Genomic DNA, 21385 nt, shown 5'->3' on the forward strand with positions numbered 1-21385 from the left:
TAGATCTTGATGAGGAGGAAGATAGCTCTCTTTGGGTAGGCCTACATTTGTTGCATGGACGACCATCGACTCATAAATAAAAGACAGCAACATAGCATGACTGGAGGTACAAGAAGAAGGGCCCACCCTCGAAGAGGACGAGGAGTGGTCTGGCATGAGAATGGAGGAGCTGATCAGGGCGGCGAGCAAAAGGCAGGAGTGGAGATGTGTTTGTGATGTGGTCGATACCAATGGGCAGTAGCCCATGGAGATTAAGGTCAAGTCAAGTCATGGCCACAGAAGTAAACATAATAGCCTACCTACCTCTGTCTGTTGCTACATTACCTGAATATCCTATATGCTTTCAATATGATCAAGCTTTTTAAAGGAGATATTTGCACATCCAATTCTCTCTGGTGCAAGTACGTTGGAAAGTATCACTTGACTTGAGTCTTGAAGAAGATCCCGCACACTGATCTTGCTCAGCATCACCTTTTATTAAACAAAGTTTCGGTCCACTGGACCTTTGTCAAGTGTTATGATCAAGCTTACCATGCTAAGCATCCTGTGGTGGCCATTCCTTTCAGGAACTGGACTGGAGGAGCCAGGGATCGAATCACTAACCTTCTGATTAGTGGACGACCTGCTCTACCTCCTGAGCCACAGCTGCCCACTTTGCTTACATGAACCATATTGTGACATTGATATGTATTGAAACTGACCCCTGTGATTATCGTGATATTGATTTCAACCGTATCGCCCAGCCCCAGTATACCCTTGTTCTGCTCTCTCTCGTCTCCCCCTTCCTCCTGCCTGCTCTCTCCTCTCCCCCCCCTCACATTCTCTCCCCCTCCCCTCCCTCTCTCTAATAGCCTATAAGATTGTTCAATCCTGTTTATTGGTAGTGCTTAGCTAGACGTATTCTCTGATCTGTAAACCCCTCTGAGACATGCTTGTGAATTAGGGCTATACAAATAAACTTGACTTTATTAACCTAATCTTTGCCTTAGCCCTTGTTCACACCATACGCCAATCCCACGCAGAAGCTATATGCAGCGCTATGGCAATTTCATTTTGGCCTCGTTAACAGGAGAGACTGTTCACACCGGCCACACGCCACGCCATGCTGAAGTGATAGTTTCGGCTTCTGTTCTATTTTTCAAGGATGCTGCGCACTGCACTCGAGCTGCCAGGCATGAAGTAACCTCGCGTCACCAGGCTCTTCTCGGCGAGAAAGAGCCTGGCTTCCGTTCACAATTGATTTTGTCACCCTACCTGGTTCCGGCCTAGAGCCCGCCCAGACAGGAAGGGCAGCATTTCTAGCTCGTCAACTTTTACGTTAACTTGACAATTTGACACAAGTATCGGAACGGCAAACAACAAAACAAAAGATGGACGTACCGAACGAAGTTTTTGAAGAAGTTATTTTAGAAACATTGCGGATTCACAATCTCACATCTTTTAAGCCAATACAGAAGCTTTGCATCAGACAATTAATCGAGGCAAGAGACGTCAAGCTAACGGCAACAAAGACGTTTTTTGGCGCACTGCCTTCCGGTGTTCATTCTGGTTCCGTGGTTTACGCCCCATGACAAAAAGCGGGGTGAAAGGTGCCCAGACTAGGCATGAAGTCAGTGCAAGTTGTGGGCGGGGGAAGGCAGCGCCAAGCGAGGCACTGAGGAAAAGAGTGCTTCTTGTGTGACCGGTTTAGCGTGACACTTCAGCTTCTGTTCAGCGCAGCTTCTGCATAGCGCCTGGTGTGAACCAAGGCTTAACCCCAAGATTAAAACTTCAGGAGACCTCACACGGCACACCTTACCTAGTCCTTTTCAGGCTGAGTTAACATCACGACTCAACTTCCCGGGCCTTGTGGTTCAAATTTAACCTTGCTTGCAAGATGGATAACCTCGCGAGATCAAAAGAGATTCTCTCGATGTATGTGGAGCTATACCGTCCATCTGGCAGCGTCAGGTTAGTTCAAATTGCCCCACCTCTACCATTTTATCAACCATCCAGCAGTTTAGGCTAAAGTCAACCTGGCCGTGACACACCCCAGAGGTCGAGGAAGGTACCACATGTAGGCCAATTATAATTACCAGAAAATTAGAAAATAGTTTCTTTAAAAAAAGTGTTTTCGTTTTTTCATTAATACACAAGGGTTTGAACTATCCATTCCACATAAAAATGCAGCCGTTTTAGAATCAGTAAATAAGTGTATCTTGTTAAATAAAAGTTGTTGTGCCGTCCCCCCTTACCTGGCTGCCTAAAGTGTGAAAAGCTTCTCCAACTTTGAGGGTCGTTATCTCTGAATGTGTCTTTTAGGAGTGTGAACATTCAAATACGCATAATCTTCCTTCATTATTTTTCAGATTACACTGTGTCACACTGACACATCATTTGAAAGTTTACAATCTAGTTTTTTATAGATTACGAAAGCGCAGAATCTGCGAAAAATGACCTCTACCTACATGTGGGTCGAAATACCAGCAGCTGCCTGTTACTATCTCAGGTGCCTGAGTCCAGACCGTCCAGACCTTGATCAAATCCACTCCAGTCGAGGGCAGCCTAGTGTAGTGTGTTTGAATGAAAAGTCCCTTCTGAGTTCTGTCTATTTGTCATGAACCTCTATCACGATTAGCGCTTGGCATCACTTCAAGCATTGGCTGAAAATGATCACGTGACAGTGACGCGTGAAATTCAGGAAGTAATTGAGCGTGTATATTTGTTTACAACCGTGAGTTGTCGGTCTACACTTCGCCTGGCCCGGTTTATGGATTTTACAACATTTGGAGTTGATTTCCCAACACCACGTTTATAAATAGTCAATATAACACCGTGCGGCTACCCGGGATAGCATCCGCTAACGAGACTCTGCTTAGCTATACCTAGCTTGCTAATTGGTATGGTAACGTTAACCTTCACGCCTCCACGTACTTCATCCTTAGCGATATTAGCGGTATCATTTCATCTCATCACAAAACTGCAATGCGAACGTTTGTTGGCTCGATAGCATTCAGTTAGATAACGTGTAACGTTAGCTTTGCTATAACGTTAGTATTAACGTAGCCAGCTTGCAAAGAAGCTAACATGGGAGTCGTCATGCTGAAAATGACCTCTCACAATGTCTCTTCCAAAAGATAAGGTATGAATCCCTCCTGTTTAAAGATTCTGCTCTCAAAATTAACCAGATATATTTTGTAGGAAGACCCGTTGATTTGGAGAACCTTTGTGAAAAGCTGACGTGTCAAACAGTACAGTTTCTGACAGACCCTCATCTTGTCCCCATTCAGGCACTGGATGATGATGCAGAATCACCAAAGAGCCAGTGCATCATGGCATTGTCTGAAGTTTATTGGGACCACCAAATACCTTTGCCAAAGCTCCCTCCAGTCCAGGCCAAGATCACCGTGGCCCTGGTGGCACTCATGTGTTTCATCAACAGTTATGATGGGGAGTTTGTGTTTGATGATTCTGAAGCAATTGTCAACAACAAGGTAATGTTCCTTTATTCTATAATATGCACTGTACGTGCACACACAACTCACTTGTTAGCTCTAAAATAAAATTCAATTTGGCGGTGACCCAAGAGCCCCTAAACATCTAGCTTGATGCACCGACCAGTGGCTGCTGTGGTCTCATTTTGTGTTATATGTGTTCCAGGACTTGAAACCAGCAACACCCATTAACAACATCTGGAGCAATGACTTCTGGGGAAGCAACCTGAGTAGCAACTCTAGTCACAAATCCTACCGACCTCTCACTGTCCTTACATTTAGGTATGGGTTATCACTCACTGTATAAGATAATATATACTTTATTTGTCTTCTTCACATACACTGCGTAGTGTATACTTAAGTAATAAGCCCCAAGAGGCCATGGTTACAGTGATTTTACAACAGCTAAGGGGTGTCACTGTAAATCACAGCCTCGCGCGGCTTACTGCTTTTGTAAAACGGTTAAGTATAGCCTACCTGGTAAGGTTTGAGCAACAACAAAAAATGCAATATTGATAACAAATAACTGTTCTTACGCCAATCAATGTAGCCCCTCTCCAGTCATTTCAACGTTCTATGAGCGTCTGCTATATAGTCGCACATCATCTGATTCTGTGCTATATACACAAAGGAGATACACCCGGAAAAACGGCACAAGTTACGCCAGAAACAATATTTCCTCCGTAGGTTAGCTGCAACGGATTTGAAAGCTGATGGCCCCATAGGAAGAGAGTGACTCAAAATGGTTAACAAGCTAATGTTTTGGTCACTCAGTGGCGTTTTGAGGCTGACTAATGTTACAGCCAGCAGGCAGCGGGCTTAGCTAATGTAGCTAGGTAACATGGCGCAGTATTGTGTGATGCGGTCACAGGTGTGTGTTTATAGAGTATTTTACAACTGCTTCGAAAGTGGCTCAGCCAATCATCATCAAGGACCGGAACTATCCGCTTTATAAAAATAAACTGTCACCGATCTGCAATTGCAGACTGCCCATCATACAAGTCACACCCATATGAACTCACACTCCTGTGAATGCTAACAGGACCTACCCTTCAGTGAGTTATTGATGACCACCTACTGGACCTACAAATACAACATGAACAGGCAGATGCGCGTGCGCGCACACACACACACACACACACACACACACACACACACACACACACACACACACACACCTGTAGCGGCGTGACACTCAAATTCATAATCTCCTTCCATCCCATCATAACCTCCACCCCACCAGCATGTCTGTACTTTGCTGTATCTCATTCATTTCCCTCTCTGGGTGATCCAGGCTGAACTACCTCTTGGCAGGAGGCCTGCACCCTGTTGGCTTCCACGTGCTGAACATTGTCCTCCATGCTGTCATATCAGCTCTGATGATTGACATTTTTACTATATTGATCGGCGGCCTGGCCTATGATGAGAAGGGCAGGATACTGAACCACGCTCCCAAGGCCTCTCTCCTGGCTGCCCTCTTCTTTGCCGCACACCCGGTCCACACAGAAAGTGTAAGTCGAGAGGCGCACCGATCACCTTTATTAACAACATGGCTTCCCTACACAGCAGTATATCATGGAATCTTGACATGCTATTCCAGAGGTTTTGATATTATATGGAGTAAATCCATGCCAAGAACAAAAGCGCTGTCACAGCTGGGAGTGCAGGGTTACGGTCTGTGTGTGTGGCGGTAGCATGGCCTGGCTATTATGCTTATTGGCCTGCTGGCATACTGTATGTGTGTTGGCTGTAGAGCCTGGCTGGAAGGCAGCGGCCCCCCCCTCTCTGTTCTCTTTAATCATGCCGGGTGAGGGGGCTGGTGGAGACCTGGGGGGTGGGAGGCAGGCAGACTGTATGTATGTATGTATGTATGTATCAAAGCAGGCAGCCCCAGGATCCCAACCATACCATACCCACACACTGTATGGAACACACATATCAGATCAAATCATGATCACTTTTCTGAACATTACATAGACTTACATTCATTCCCTCTGGAGACTTACAATAACCATGGTTAAACCACAACTTGCATAACCCGGCTTACCCTAACCGTAACCTAACCCTAACCTTAACCCAGCCCTAAAAATCAGCTTTTTCTAAATTGGGGACACCGCTGGACAAGCTGTCTCCCATTAACTGGTCTTAAAGGGATACGCCAACTTTTTGGGAGATTCTATTCCTATTTGCCATATCGCCCATACATAACCAAAATAAACAATGCCTTTGTTGTCACTCTCGGTGCAGTATGCTGTGAGATACAGCCATTCAGTTAGGTAGATTGGCAAATGAATTGGAGTAAACGGTACAGCCGTTCCAAGTAACCAAAAACACATTCTAACCACCCCAAAAAAATGTACATGTTGTCACTCGTGTACTCACCACGAGATCAAATGTTAATCCAAAAAGCTGAGAAACTGTATTTTTTTAAGGTAAATAGATAGCTGGAACTACATTCCAAACATGGCCGCCAGGCGCAGTGATTTGACACAGCGCCTCAAACAAACGTACAAACCAAGAGTAACCGAACTAACAGAGTATAACCGCAGTTACTTCCTCGTTTGCCATGAGGTGCTGTACACAGCGCATGCGCTGTAAGCTGTTTACCTCGCCTCATGGCAAACGAGGAAGTAACTGAGTTACTCTTGCTTTTAGTTTGGTTAATCTTTGTTAGATCTCGGTCCTGTGTGGATTTTCTTTGAAGATGACCGTTTCATGGATCATTATTTCATCTCGTGGTGAGTACACGAGTGACAACATGTACATAGAGATTTTTGGCACTGCTACAATGTGTTTTTGGTGACTTGAACGGCTGTACCGTTTAGTCCAATTCATTTGCCAATCTAACTAACTGAACGGCTGTACCTCACAGCATACTGCGCCGAGAGTGACAACAAAGGCATTGTTTATCTTGGTTATGTATGGGCCACGCAGGTAATGACAGATTCTCTCTATAAGCATCCAGTAGTAACAGGCTATATTATGCAGAAAAGAATACAGAATGTGATATACGATACAACATGATGCATGTGATGATAGTGATTTTCTTTCTTTCTTTCTTTCTTTCTTCTGCTTGTTTATCTCTTCTCTCTATCTCACTCACTTTTCTCTCATTGTCTCATTCCCCACCTCTCCATGTCTCTCCCTGTAAGGTGGCTGGTGTAGTGGGTCGAGCGGACCTTTTGTGTGCCCTGTTCTTCCAGCTCTCCTTCCTCGCCTATTGCAAAGCCTTCCAGGGAGGTGGGTATCTGACGCAAGCGTCACTCTTTGTCTCTACGCTATACAGTATGAGTATTATACTGGCAGAGTACAGCCAATAAGCACCTACAAATGTAGCGCCAGCATCGAACATTCTAATGTTCCCTTCCCTCACTTGGTATTATTTACCCACTGTCATTTGATCACTTACTGTACATGTAAACAGTCTGTTTCTCTTGTTTCTTCAGGCAGTGACAGAGATGAGAGGTTTTCTGTCCAGTGGATTGCGGTCAGCCTCTTGCTGTGTGCTGCAGCCATGCTCTGTAAAGAACAAGGCATCACAGTCTTGGTACGACCATTAGCAGAACATGATCCAAGCCCACATGCAGCTGAGCTGAAGTCAGTTTGTCACCTCAAGTCGTCATGAAATGTATATGGACCTGAGACATGACCAGTGATCCTTGATCAGTACTCCTCTACATTTAGAAGCTTCATCAACACATGCTGCTTCATATAATCCACCCTTTGGAACTTAAGTCTGGTGTTTTTTGCATGTACGATAGGAACTATAGATTATTTGATACAGTGTTGCTGACCCATATACATTTTCAGTGGTGTTTCTCCTCCCTCTGTGTGTATTTTTTCTCAGGGTGTGAATGCAGCCTTTGATGTCCTCCTGATCTGTAATGTTAATGTGTATGAGCTCAGCCAGAGGTTACTCCTGAGGAAGAAACAAATAGATGTGAGTTGAAATGTATACATCCTACTCTCTTCTATCAACCTGCTCCATCCTATTCTGTTCTATCAACCTCCCACATCCTACTCTGTTCTATCATACAACCTCCCCCATCCTACTCTGTTCTAGGGGTGGGAATCGCTGAGTAGCTCACGATACGATATCGTCACGATACTTGGCCCTCGATAACGATATTATCACGATACAGCGATACTGCGATAATCGATATATTGGAAGACGATACATCACGATACCTGTGTAACTGAAGAGAAAAAAATACCCCTAAAAGGCAAGAAGCAGGTATTATGTATTTATTAGCAGAATTGACATGAACTCTCTCAGAGTTCACTCACTCACTCATACCATTTTCGATACCACGGAGGAAAAGTTACACATTAAGTCTTTTTATTATTATTATTAAAACAAGAAAACCTATATAACCTACCTACCTATATAATTTCTAAAAGTAGATATTAATGATCAAACATTTCCATTCATGTAGCCTACAGTATTTATGTTTTTGTTTCAACTACAAACATAAATAAACGTCAACTTGAAACTATGTTTGAACTACCACACACAGCATAATATTTTAGCCTGTTTATTAAAAAATAATAATAATAATTAAATAAACATATCGATACTTGGTGCCAGTGTATCGATAACGTATCGCAAGTGGAAATATCGCGATACCGTGAGTATCGATATTTTGTCCCACCCCTACTCTGTTCTATCATACAACCTCCCCCATCCTACTCTGTTCTATCAACCTCCCCCATCCTACTCTGTTCTATCATACAACCTCCCCCATCCTACTCTGTTCTATCAACCTCCCCCATCCTACTCTGTTCTATCAACCTCCCCATCCAACTCTGTTCTATCATACAACCTCCCACATCCTACTCTGTTCTATCATACAACCTCCCCCATCCTACTCTGTTCTATCAACCTCCTCCATCCTACTCTGTTCTGTCAACCTCCCACATCCTACTCTGTTCTATCATACAACCTCCCCCATCCTACTCTGTTCTATCATACAACCTCCCCCATCCTACTCTGTTCTATCAACCTCCCCCATCCAACTCTGTTCTATCATAGAACCTCCCCCATCCAACTGTTCTATCATACAACCTCCCCCATCCTACTCTGTTCTATCATACAACCTCCCCCATCCTACTCTGTTCTATCAACCTCCCACATCCTACTCTGTTCTATCAACCTCCCCCATCCAACTCTGTTCTATCATACAACCTCCCCCATCCAACTCTGTTCTATCATACAACCTCCCCCATCCTACTCTGTTCTATCATAACCTCATCCTACTCTGTTTTTTCAGTTATGTACAGTCTTGTATGATTTATAGCACTTTAACATCACATCACATGCTATACATTGTTTATATAAAACAATATTAATAAATTGCTGTACAACTTGTGTGTGTGTATATATATAGATATAGATATGTATGTATGTATATGAAACGGTACCACTTGCCAGTGCCACTAATTAACTAGCACAGACAAATATTGTCGTACAGTGAACAGTGGTTTTGTTTTGTGACAGGTAAGTGAGCTGTTGCGAACAGGACTGCTCACCCGATTGGCTCTTTTGGCTCTGGGAGGAGCCTCAATGCTTTACGCACGCTGGAGGATTATGGGGACAGGACCACCGGCATTCACTGAAGTAGACAACCCTGCCTCTTTCGCAGAAAATATCTTTCTGAGAGTGAGTACGCTGAATGTGGAGTTTATTTCACCTTGTGCTGCAACATTTGATTATACACTGCAGCTGTAGATCATTTATCTGAAATGATCTTTCTTTGTTCTTGAAAATATAGATGCACTATACGATAATAGACTTGAATGAAATGTCTTTTGTTTGTTTATAGTTTTAGATTCTAACATCTAATACTATCTTTTCCCCTACAGCACAAGCCAATCCTTTTTAACCACAATGACTGACTTTGATTCTGATTTAAAAAGCTCTTTTTCCTTCCCCCTCTTTCACCACTCTTTCATTCTGTTCCTCTTTGATTGGCAGATAGTGAACTATAATTACTACTACTCTCTGAATGCCTGGCTGCTGCTGTGTCCCTGGTGGCTGTGTTTTGATTGGTCCATGGGCTGTGTGCCTCTCATTAAGTCAGCCACTGATTGGAGGATGGTCTGGCTGCTGCTGCTCTGGTGCGTTCTGATAGGCTTGATAAGCCAAGCCTTATGCTCACAGGACAGCCAGAGAAGGAGGTAAGAGAGTACAGCCGGCCCGTCTCACACTCGCTGTAGATGAGATGAAGTGCACGATGGCCTCTCTACACTTACACTTCATTAAGAACATTGGATCATAGCCACTGCAGTGTGACCAGAACATCACATTTCGATTGCTGTTAGGGAAGCCTTAAACTTCTCTGTTGATTCAGAGACGGATACTGAGTGCGTGGCTCATGGGGGAAGTTCAGCTAATTCAAGATCGCTTTCGGAGCTGTTTATTGAGCCTACATTTGTTAAAGGGATAGTTTGGATTTTTTGATGTGGGGTTGTATGAGGTACCGTACTTGCCGACAGTCAGTGTACTACATGCAGTAGAATGCAGCTAGAGCGGAGTGTGAACAGGGACATGAGCAAAAACGTACAAAACAACAGAGGAAAAAAAAGTTTCATGCTGCTCACCTGGCATAATCCAAGTCTTCACAAGCCCTGAGATGCCAAGTTGAATTGAAAAGATGTCATTATTTTAGACGCTGTTTTTAACTGGAAGACAGCCATGTGCAACTGGCCCCTCACTACTTCTTCTTCTCATAGCTCGAGTACCTGGATCCAGTGCAGATTTCAGCTAAGAACTGAACAGCTAAGGGTGTAAATGATGTGTTTTCAAGTCAACTTTCCATCGCAGGGCTTGTGGAGACTTGGATTACGCCAGGTGAGCAGTATCGAAGCTTTGTTTTTCTTTTTTCAGTTTTTTACATTTTTGCTTGTGTCCCTGTTCACACTCGGCAGACTACTACTCTACTTGCCTGACGTGGCCGGTCTCAATATTTCACCCAACTGGGACTCTGCAGCGGCTGCATTCTACTGCATGTAATACACTGACTGTCAGCAAGTACCTCATACAAGCCCACACAAAATAAATCCGAACTATCCAGCTTAAATCTCTTTTCATATAATGAACAGTGGGCTGTATACTGTAATATGTACCATGGCCCGTTGTGACTGTTATAGACACATGTCAATATTATTTTGCACTTGCACTTCAAATTGCACTTGTGCTCCCTTGGAAGATGTCCAGCTCTGTGGCCTCTTCCCTCCCCTGCAGGACACTGACCCTGGGTCTGGTGCTGCTGGTTGTCCCGTTTGTGCCAGCCTGTAACGTCTTCTTCAGGGTGGGCTTCGTCATTGCTGAGAGGGTCCTCTACCTGTCGTCAGCTGGCTACTGCCTACTGCTAGCCTACTCCCTGGGGCATTGCTGCTGCCGCTGGAACAAACACAGGGTATGGCTGCATCCCCTAGAGCAGAGGTTCCCAAACTTTTCACACCAACTACCACATGCACTAAACATGATCATTTCAAAGATTTAGGTTTAGACATGGGGAGTGATGATTGATTACATAGATTTAGGCATGATGAGTGATGATTGGTTAAGGTTAGGGTGAAATATCAGGTTAAGCCAATCAGAGGCAGAGTCTGACGGGACATCGTGCAAATGCAATGGGCGAAGAATAGTTCCCCCGTCCAACCAACGTTAGTCCGGGTTCAGTCAAAGCGAAGCTGTCATCATGGATGACACGAGCGAAAACACCAAGCCAACAAATAAACCTGAGCAGAAAAAAGAGAGCTGCACATAACATAAATAATCCTAATCGAGGTAAACATTTGAAATAATCATGATATTGATTTAAAGTCATATCGCCCAGCCCTTCCTTGTGACCTTCCAGCTACAGGATGGTCTCTGTATACTGTACAAATATACTTTTATGCACCAACTTCCAGTTCATGCAGCTTCAATGACTCAGTGCTGTCACAGTGCTCAAAGCAAGCGAGAAGAGAGAGTTGAGGAATGGCTAATGATGACTTGCCTATAAATGGATGGTAACAGCAGGTGCTTTCTCAAGGTTCAAGGTTCAAGGTTTCTACCTCTCCTTGTCTGTTTCATAGGTATATTTGCGATCTATTCTCTCTCTGAATCACAGGGAATTAATTTTTTTCTAAAGCTAAAGGTTCATCATGACTTATAGTGTTGTTAAACTTCTTCTATTTCTGTTTTTCCCCCCTCCCTCCAGAGGCTGCTGTGTGTGTCTGTGCTGGTTCTGCTGTGTGTGTATGTAGCTCGCTGTGCTCTGCGCAGCCACCAGTGGAGGTCGGAGCAAAGCCTCTTCACCAATGCCCTTTCTGTCTGTCCTCTCAATGCTAAGGTAACTCTCTCTGTGTGTGTGTGTGTGTGTGTGTGTGTGTGTGTGTGTGTGTGTGTGTGTGTATATGTTTGAGACTGTGTGTGACTGTGTGTGTGTATGTTTGAGACTGTGTGTGTGTGTGTGTGTGTGTGTGTGTGTGTCTGTGTGTGCACACGTGTGTCAGCACTGTGACATACAGTATGTGTATGCATCTATCTTCTTTACGTCCAAATGAGGAAAGCACTGTCACACTTTGATGATGTAACACTTTGAGCATCCTTTCACATCACTATCTTGTGACTTGTGTCGTGTGTGGATGTCTTCTTCCTCAGGTCCATTACAATGTAGGTAAGAACCTGGCTGACAGAGGGAACAGTAGTGCAGCTATCAAATATTACAGAGAGGCAGTCAGGTATGTCTGCTCAGTGCTCACACACAACACATTAGCAAAGCCAATCACTTATTAACAAATGTGTAAAATGTTTACTTCTGGTAGCTTGTGTAGGGCTGGGCGATATTGACAAAATCAAATATCACAATATTTTAGACCCGAATACCTCGCTAACGTGACAATATGTTGGGGATGAGTGTTTGTGCTTTCATTAGATATTTACACGCAAGACATTATTTGACAAATGAATGAATGAAATTATTTATGTTTGAACAGGGACAATGTACAAAGAACATTAGCATTGTAAAACAAGGAGAGATGTACTGTACCAGGTTTTAGCAAATTGCTATTTTCTGCCCATAGTCCCTGGGCATTAAAAGAGTACAAAAATACGCTAAAAGCCAGTAGAGTATACAAACACAATCATTACACATTAAAGGAGTACAAAATACTATAGTAGTCAATAAGAATATACAAACAGTCATCCCCAACCCTGAAAGCACCACCACTACCACCACCACCACCAACAACAACAACAACAACAACAACAACAGTAATTTAAAAAAGGGCAACTTTGTTGTGTGAGTATCCAATGTATTGTGAGTGGGGAGAAAGTTGAAGTGAATGATTTCTGAGTGGTTTTGTGTCTACCCTGATCTGTCACCTTTTTCACTCTTCATGAGTTTGCATCGCTCAATCTATAATAAGTGATATCGATATGATGAGCAGATAAAGGCATTGTTCATTTTACTCAACCAGAACAGGCTAATTAGTTCAGAAAATTGTATCACTTTAGTGTAATTCAGGAAGAACATTACACAATATTACCATTAGGGATGAAATGATAACCGTGATAAAATTCCTTACGATAACCGTACGCTTTGAAAAACATGGTAAATACCGTCCATCATCAACCAAAGTTGGCAACCGCCTCGCAGATGCAGACGCGCAGCCTTGGAGAAATATTTTCAGTGAGTGTATCAATCCTTTTTGGGTCTGAGTTTTCAATATAAAACGTGGTGAATTGATTTCTGTGAGTGTATTAGTACTTTTTGAACATTTTCACCACATTTTAACAATATCGTGATAATACTGATAACCGTGATAATTTTGGTCACTATAATCGTGATATGAAATTTTCATATCGTTTCATCTCTAATTACGATAACCAAAATATAGTGACACAGATATCCCAGATGATATCGAGTCTCATATAACAATCACAATATTGATATTATGAGATATCACCCAGCCCTAAGCGTGTGTGAGAATGCGATGGGCCTTTTTCCATGTGGACTGACGTTTTCTGCATCTTTCAGGTTACACCCTACCTACGTCCATGCCATGAACAACCTGGGTAACATCCTGAAGGAGCGGAATGAGCTGGTGGAGGCAGAGCAACTGTTGTCTAAAGCGGTTTCTATCCAGTAGGTGGTCCACCAGACAGAATACTACACACAGGCAATACCTGGTCTAGTGTTAGACAAGACTGGGGCTTAATCCTAACATTCACCTCCACAGCGGTTACAATGACTTCTATCATTTAATTTCCCTATTTCCAACACTGAATAGAGGATAAATTCCTACTGATGGTAATTCAGTGTGTTTTTATGACTGCCGGTGACAGCCATGGTGGGAGGCATTATATTTTCGGGTTGTCCGTCCATCCGTCCCATTCTCATTAACGCAATACCTCAGGAACGAACGCCTGGAGGGGATTTAATTTACATCTGACACAAACGTCCACTTAGACTCGAGGATGAACTGTTTACAGTTTGGTGGTCAAAGGTCAAGGTCACTGTGACCTCACAAAATACATTTTTGGCCATAACTCAAGAATGCATACGCTAATTATGACAGAATTTCACACAAACGTCTAATAGGATAAAATTATTAAGTGGTGGCATTTATAGCCAAAAGTTCGAAGGTCATCTTCACTGTGACATCATAATGTTTTGCTTACCACTGTAGCTGAAAAAATGATCTTGGACCATTCTACAAAACGGTGGAAGTGTTGTCTCTTACTTTTGTAGACACCAAAATCCTAATAATCACATTAATTATATCCACCTTATTTCTAGATGCCATGATGCCTTACGTGAAATATGGGTGCTTCTTCCGGTGTATTAGTAATTTCCTTCAAAGTCTTCACTACATATATTTATGATGTCTGGACCGACATGGATGTAAACTGCAATTTGACTTGTTGGCGGAGGCATACAACCTTGAGGTGGTTATTTATAGTTTTTTAATTTACTACGCGCGCTCAATTCCTAGTCTCGCCTGCTGCGCGGGCTCGCTAGCTCCGCAGCCTTGCCCGCCCTGCAGCTCGCTGAGCTGGCCCTGCAGCTTGCAGCAGCTCGCCCGCTACGCGGCCTCGCCTGCCCTGCAGCTCGACCGCTGTGCGGGCTCCCTTGCTCTTATGACATCACTGATGACCACTGCGCGTCGCAGACGTAGCCTCGCCTGCTCTATGACATCATCACGGATGACATCATTACTGATGACATCCTCACTGCATCATCAGTGATTTATGACATCACTGATTACATCATCAGTGGGACAAACATGTAATCACTGATGACATCATCAGTGATGTCACAATGCACAATTGTTCAAGTGACACAAATGTCATAAGTGATGTCATCATCAGTGATTTATGACATCATCTGTGGAACAAAAATTGAAACAGAGAGAGAACAGGGAACAGAGATTGCCCACATGCTCTCTTTTATAATACATAATATATATAATGAGGATTAGTATTTATTTATTATCTTCCCAGACGGGACTTTGCTGCAGCTTGGATGAATCTGGGTATAGTTCAAAACAGCCTGCAGAAATTTGAGGAAGCAGAGCAGAGTTATTGGAACGCCATCCGCTTCCGTAAAAAATACCCAGACTGCTACTACAACCTGGGACGTTTGGTGAGGCTCCAGAGTCTAGACTCTATTTATTTATTTATTTATTTCAGTTGTTAAATCCCTATGAAGTGTCAACTAGGATTTCTTTGTATAATTTTTTTAGTTTAATTAGTCTGTATTGATTGTAATTTTGATAATCGTTTTAGTTTCTTATAAAGTAAAAATACCAAATATGTTCTACTTATTTGTGTCCATTTCATAAAGTGAATACTTGTTTGGCTGCTGGACAAACTAATTAAGCAATTTTAAGATGCCACTTTAAGCTCTGGTAACTGATGGGCATTTGCCATTATTTTTGATCAAATGATTAATTTAAAAAATAATCAATAGATTAATCGAGAATGAAAATGATCATTAATTGCAGCCCTTGATGAAGAAATGTGTGATATTTGAAAGAGGTTTACCTGTAAATTTCTGTCTTGGCAGTATGCCGACCAGAACAGGCACCTGGATGCTCTGAATGCATGGAGGAACGCAACGGTGCTAAAACCTGACCACAGCCTGGCTTGGAACAACATGGTCATTCTGCTGGATAACACTGGTAGACACACATCCCTACTTCCGAGATAATGGACTTGGTGGTTTAAAACAAAATTGCTATCTATTCTATTCTATAATAAATAGAATGTATTCTAAAAACTCCTATCTGATCAATGTAGGATTTGATATATTTTCTTGCTCTTTGTAGTTTAAAAACAATTTTCACTTATTTGTGTTCATTACATTCAAAGAGCCCTGTGTTCTGGGTGCTGCGTGTTCCAGCATTAACAGCCAAGAAACACAGCTCCGTTATTTTGGAAAGGGAGGAAATCTAAATGGCCAACAACAAGATTAGACCGGAAGAGCAGGAATCAGCAATGCTTGAAATTTATGTATTAAAGCTTTGTGTGTGGAGTTTTAAAGCCACTCTTCCCTGCCGTGTGGAGAATGCTCTGATTTCCAAATGCTGGAGCCGTTTTGTCAGAAGCCGCTCCCGAGGGGGCGGAGTCTCCCAGGAGGGCATTGGAACGGACCAATCAGGGCCCGGTGTGCTCCTGATCAAACGTAGGCAGGCACAGCTAGAACAGCGCCCCCTCAGAGTCCCCCCCCCCCCACCTCATTTGTTCCCCAAATCTGACAGAAGTACTTCTACCGCTCTCCCCAGCTCCCCACCAAACCAAAAGAAAAGATAGAAAAGATGAACAATGGCTGTCATTTTCAAGAAGCAAGGAATTGGGAGATTATTATTTTTTATTTAATTTTATTTATTGTTTGCTTTTCCTTTACACCCCACCCCGCCTTTTTGTTTTGATCACAGCACAAAGACAAGGCAGAATCATTGTAGATTCAGGCAGATACACACACAACACACACACACACACACAGAACGCACACACGCACACGCACACACACACACACACACACACACACACACACACACACACACATAGGTTGGCAAGCTGTGTTTTAAGGGCATAGGGCATGACTCAGGACATGACTGTCACTGCTTCTCTCTCTCTCTCCCTCCCTCTCTCCCTCTCTCTCTCCATCTCTGGCCAGACATCAGACAGGTCTCTGACAGAGATCAATAACCCAGTGGGCCTTGTGTTCAACCTTAATTAGGAGACTAAACCGCTCGTCCATGCGTGGAGGAGGAAAAACTCTGCTCCAGACAACACTGACAAATAGAACGGACAAAAAGATTCTCTGTACAATGACTGGCTCTTATTACCATTATATCTCTCGCTTTGTTCTGCTTCATATATATATATATATATATATGTATGTATGTATGTATTGTATGTATGTATATATATATATTTATTTATCTATTTCTTTATTTATTTTGATATATCGATATATCTTTATATCGATATATTATAATAATTATTATATTTTATTCCTGTGTAAAGCTACACTCCATCTAGAAGTATCCACCTTGCCCTTGCGAGGCAGAGAACCTGCTGTTGACTAGTTTCTACAATAAACATGCATGTGAGCGTGTGCCTAGCAAGCTGTATGGTGTGCATACCACAAAATAATCATGTCTGACATTTTCCGTGTGTTCGTCTATTCTCCCGTCCTGAAGGTAACTTGGGCCAAGCGGAGCTGATAGGCCGCGAGGCTCTGAAGCTCCTCCCCAACGACCACACTATCATGTTTTCATTGGCCAACGTCCTGGGCAAGCTACAGAAATACAAGGTCAGTCACCATAATGTCTGCGTTTCACCTGGGATTATTCTCTTGCTTTTCCATGCATGTTCATGCGTGAACTCCTCACTGGGCCTTCTGTCTCTGCCGTAGAAGCTGCAGGAGTGCTAAATGTCTCTGTGTGTAACAATAAAGATCATTGTGTTCAGTGGGCGTCTCGGTTTGTGTGTTTCTGACTTCGCAGGAGTCAGAGGGCTTCTTCCTTCACGCTCTTCGGATCAACCCAAATGGTGCTAGTTGCCATGGCAATTTAGGTAAGACTCCTGCAATATAGTTTGGTTGTACCACATATGTTATACTGACTTGGTGTGAGCTTGTACATGACCAAAATCTAAAAAGTCCAAGGAATATAATTCAGCACACTAACCTGACCTATATTCTGCAAAATTAATGAATTCAATGAAGTTGAATTGCGCGCCGCTTCTCAGCGTGAAGTGTTTGTGTGCTTTTTGACGTCTGTACAGCTGTGCTGTATCATCGCTGGGGAAAGCTGGAGCTGGCAAAGAAACACTATGAGCTCTCTCTGAAGCTGGACCCCGAGGCTCCCGGGACCAGAGACAACTACAACATGCTGCGACGCAAACTGGACCAGCTCAAACGCCACACACCCTGAGGACATACTGTGACGCAAACTGGACCAGCTTCAATGCCACACCCCCTTAGGGAGCCCGCTCGAGCTGTAAAACACACTTCCCCATTCTTCATTTTATTTCACTCATTCCAACTTTGCACCATTTGAAAAGAAAGACCATGAAATGTGTATCAGAATCCAAAGAATTTTCTTCTTTGACTGATTTTTTTTCTTATGTGCAAATAATAATAATAATAAAAAGGACAGAAAAAATGGTTCATTCAATATGTTGCACAGCTTGAATTTTTCTAGGAAGGAACAATTATCGGGGGGGGGGGGCAGGGCGTTGGTTCCTGTGTGAGTACCAGATCGGCTTGCCCTACCGGATGTGCTCGGCTCGGGGTCCATGACTACAGATTAAGTTACACTCACAACATTTATTTTCAAAAAGTAAGGCTCATGTTTATGAGAAATGGTCCGGTACACTTGAACCATGATGATTGAATGTTTGTATGATTCATATTTTTAATGTCTATCATGTCTGATAACATCAGTAGCTTAGCTTTGTTAGCTAATCTGAAGCTGTCTGACATTTTGCCCACGTTAATCCCACGTGCCCGACGTACAGCCAATCACAACGTGTGCATGAGCCGATCTGGTAGGTGAGCCGAAATTGCACCGACACCTGCATTCATATTCTAATGTCAGGGTCCCCACGGGTCCATGAAATCCTTGAAAGTTTGATGAATTTGAGAGGGGGGGGGGGGGGGATTGAAAATAGCATAAATATGTAGACATGGTCATTGAAAGGGCTTGAATTTATATATTTTTTGCAACAATAGAAATGTAAGTTCATCAGTATACCTCCATGGTAACAACACAGTTGAGAAGGTTTCACACACATTCAAGCCTCTTTAATTCTTGCCTATACTTCTGATTATAAAAAGTGTGTGTGTTGTAAGGTGACCAGACGTCCCCGATTTTCAGGGACAGTCCCCATTTTTGGTGACCTGTCCCCGGCTGGAAAATGTCCCCGATTCTCTACTGGCGTCTGCGGTCAATATGACTCTAGCTCTAGCAGGCTCATTCTTAAATCTAGAGTGAAGATACTTCGAGGCTATGAAACTGTAAGATCTACAGCATATTGGGAGCAATAATGCCATGCTACCTTGTCGGGAAGGAAGGGGGCGAAATAATTAATTTTGAAAAACCAGCATGGTCAAATTTCAAAGGGGAACCCTGACCGCTCTCACCTCAAGATATCTCAATGAGAATGGATTCTATGAGTAGGCTACAAATGAGTCTCCCCTTTACAGACGTCACTGGCCAACCACTCAATCAGGAAGGTTGCGGGAGGCTTACGGGAGGGTTAAAAGTATATAAAAGCATCACATGTCTATGTAGCCTGTTGATCCAGACATCCAACAAGCGCACATGCTGCTTCCTGCTGGTCCAGGAAATCTTGAACAATGAAAAAACACTCAGGACGACACCGAAAACACCTTTTGAGACCTGAGGCTTTTCATAAAACGTTCGGCACTGTAGGTTAGGACGGCCAGGCCTCATGCTGCTGGAGAACACTTTGACATTTTGTAAAGGGGCACAGTGAATGAAGTGAGTGTGTGTGTGTGTGTGTGTGTGTGGGGGGGGGGGGGGGCACCAGGGGCCTCTTCGTGAAGCCGACACTGTTTATTAATTTATTGATAAATGAAACCGGAATCATCCCCCTTTTCTATTTCATGGGTAATAACATTGGATATTTTAATGATATATTGATTCCCGGACTGTCCCCGATTTTCATTTGAGAAATCTGGTCACCTTAGTGTGTTGTAACACCTTGATCCATGTCTCAAACGATGCCATTGGGCCTGGGAAGTCATTGAAAAGTGCTCGAATTTGGTCTTTAAGAAAGTATGGGAATCCTGAAACTTGCATCAGAGGCTTCCGCCTGTATGAGACTACTTGCTCATCTTTCCGATCAGGTATCTCTTATGTGATTTCCTGCATCTGATTAAAGTTGTGTTGGAGGCAGGTGTCCTGGTCAGTGGTCACATGACCGTCTGCCCTGTTCTGCTTGTTGCCCCCGTTCATTTGAAGGACATGTGGAACTCATCCCCGTTGAACCCCGGGCGCTTTCATCTCTGACTCTGACCCTGTGTTGTATCAGCTGCAGGACTGTGTGTGTGTGTGTGTGTGTGTGTGTGTGTGTGTGAGAGAGAGAGAGAGAGAGAGTGAGAGTGAGGAGTCATTGTAAACTTTGTTTGGGTTGGCCATCTCAGGAGTCCCAAATGTTCCTCTACACACAAGCTGCTACACTCTGTCTGGACCAAGAGCACTCTCTACACACCGAGCAGAGAAAGCAGTGCGTCACTTGGCTCTGACTCTTCGTAAGAGACGGGTCGCCATGTTTGTTTCTAACCAATGCCCATCTCTTTGATCCTGAGTGGGATGGCACCCCCCCCCCCCCCCCCCCCCCCCCCCCCCTCCAGCCTCTGTAGTTAATAGGAGAAAGGTGTTTGTACCGGGAAGTTTTTCTGAAGTGTCCGAGAGCAGACGAGGGGTCAGCTGAGACAGGAAACCCATGGCCGTCGCTGTATGAAAACAGCTCTAGAGCACAGAGGCTTCAAAGAGAGACGGGATGAGCTCCCCGGGGACTAGACGCGCACACGCACACACTCACACGCAGGCCTGCTCCTCTTGAAGGATACCGCAGAGGGAAAAGGCGACCCCAGTGTGAAACATCAGTCAACAAGTGTGCACCCGGGGTCAGAGGTCGGCACACTTCTATTTTTTCACCTGCTTCCTACAGCTTGCAGGAAACTTTTGAAGCTCTGGCGGGCTGGTATGGCTTTGCTTTAGGGGCGGCTAAGTTTGTTTACCCATACAGTACAATACAGCAGTTGATGCTTTGATGCTTTGAAGATGTTACTGATACACTCGTTGGGGGGTGCCACGGCACACACGACCACCAGTGTCCTGACTGTCCTCTGTATATTACCTCCTAAATATGCTACTAATATCACATAATGAAATTTCCTTGTTACACAACGCTGTTTTTATTGTCTTTGCTTTGATGTAAAGAAGCAGCGCTGGCCATATTTGGAACAATAACAAATAGCCTATAGTGTGCTTAGTGTCATGTTGAAGATCAAACATTGGAGAAGACTCGTGTAAAGGCCACGAGGGTGAAAGGGCTTCATGCTATGGACTGAATGCAGACAGCGTACGATGATCAAAAAGGTTGAGACAGTGACATTCAAGATTGAAAGGTTTTGCTTGGTATTATTTTTGCCCATGCAGCGTGGCATGCAGCGTGGCATGCAGTGCTGCCGATGTAGGCTACAAAACCATCATCAGCTATTCGCTTCTCGCTCCTTTTCTTGACATTCCGTCTGATCCTTTCATTGGGTGCCCGTAGCTAGCTGGTTGTCTAGCAGCAGAGCTGTGCTGCCACGTCGGTGGGGGAGCCCACTTTTATCATAATCATTCTTTGAATAGCTTTCATTATCATAAAATAT

At 43.6% G+C, this 21385-nt stretch overlaps 2 protein-coding genes across 2 annotated transcripts in view; one reads left to right on the forward strand and one right to left on the reverse strand.

Moving 5' to 3' along the window:
* LOC310777853 (phospholipase D1) overlaps window positions 1–246 on the reverse strand; it is a gene marked incomplete at both ends in the record, with an annotated part of 28438 nt that extends 28192 nt beyond the window's left edge. Inside the window, 1 exon segment of the mRNA XM_083638203.1 lies at window positions 127–246. Within this exon segment, the coding sequence (XP_083494329.1) occupies window positions 127–246 (120 nt within the window).
* Window positions 247–2796: 2550 nt separating this feature from the next.
* Window positions 2797–18146, forward strand: tmtc4 (transmembrane O-mannosyltransferase targeting cadherins 4). Its single transcript, XM_083638635.1, has 18 exons — window positions 2797–3121; window positions 3270–3473; window positions 3640–3755; window positions 4768–4984; window positions 6626–6713; window positions 6920–7020; window positions 7321–7413; window positions 8971–9132; window positions 9448–9650; window positions 10717–10891; window positions 11681–11812; window positions 12124–12203; window positions 13502–13609; window positions 14968–15109; window positions 15533–15647; window positions 17175–17287; window positions 17481–17550; window positions 17761–18146. Exons 1-18 carry the CDS (start codon window positions 3101–3103, stop codon window positions 17907–17909), a joined length of 2289 nt encoding a protein of 762 aa, XP_083494761.1. The 5' UTR covers window positions 2797–3100; the 3' UTR covers window positions 17910–18146.
* Window positions 18147–21385: the final 3239 nt, after the last annotated feature.

Source organism: Poromitra crassiceps, assembly GCF_964638095.1.
Source record: "Poromitra crassiceps genome assembly, chromosome: 6".
Classification (NCBI taxonomy): Eukaryota; Metazoa; Chordata; class Actinopteri; order Beryciformes; family Melamphaidae; genus Poromitra; species Poromitra crassiceps.

Coding starts and splice junctions, on each gene's coding strand:
- tmtc4 (XM_083638635.1), top strand. CDS start 3,101: ATGTCTCTTCCAAAAGATAAG. Junction 4,985..6,625: donor ACCCGGTCCACACAGAAAGT/GTAAGTCGAGAG, acceptor TCTCCCTGTAAG/GTGGCTGGTGTAGTGGGTCG. Junction 15,648..17,174: donor CATTCTGCTGGATAACACTG/GTAGACACACAT, acceptor CCCGTCCTGAAG/GTAACTTGGGCCAAGCGGAG.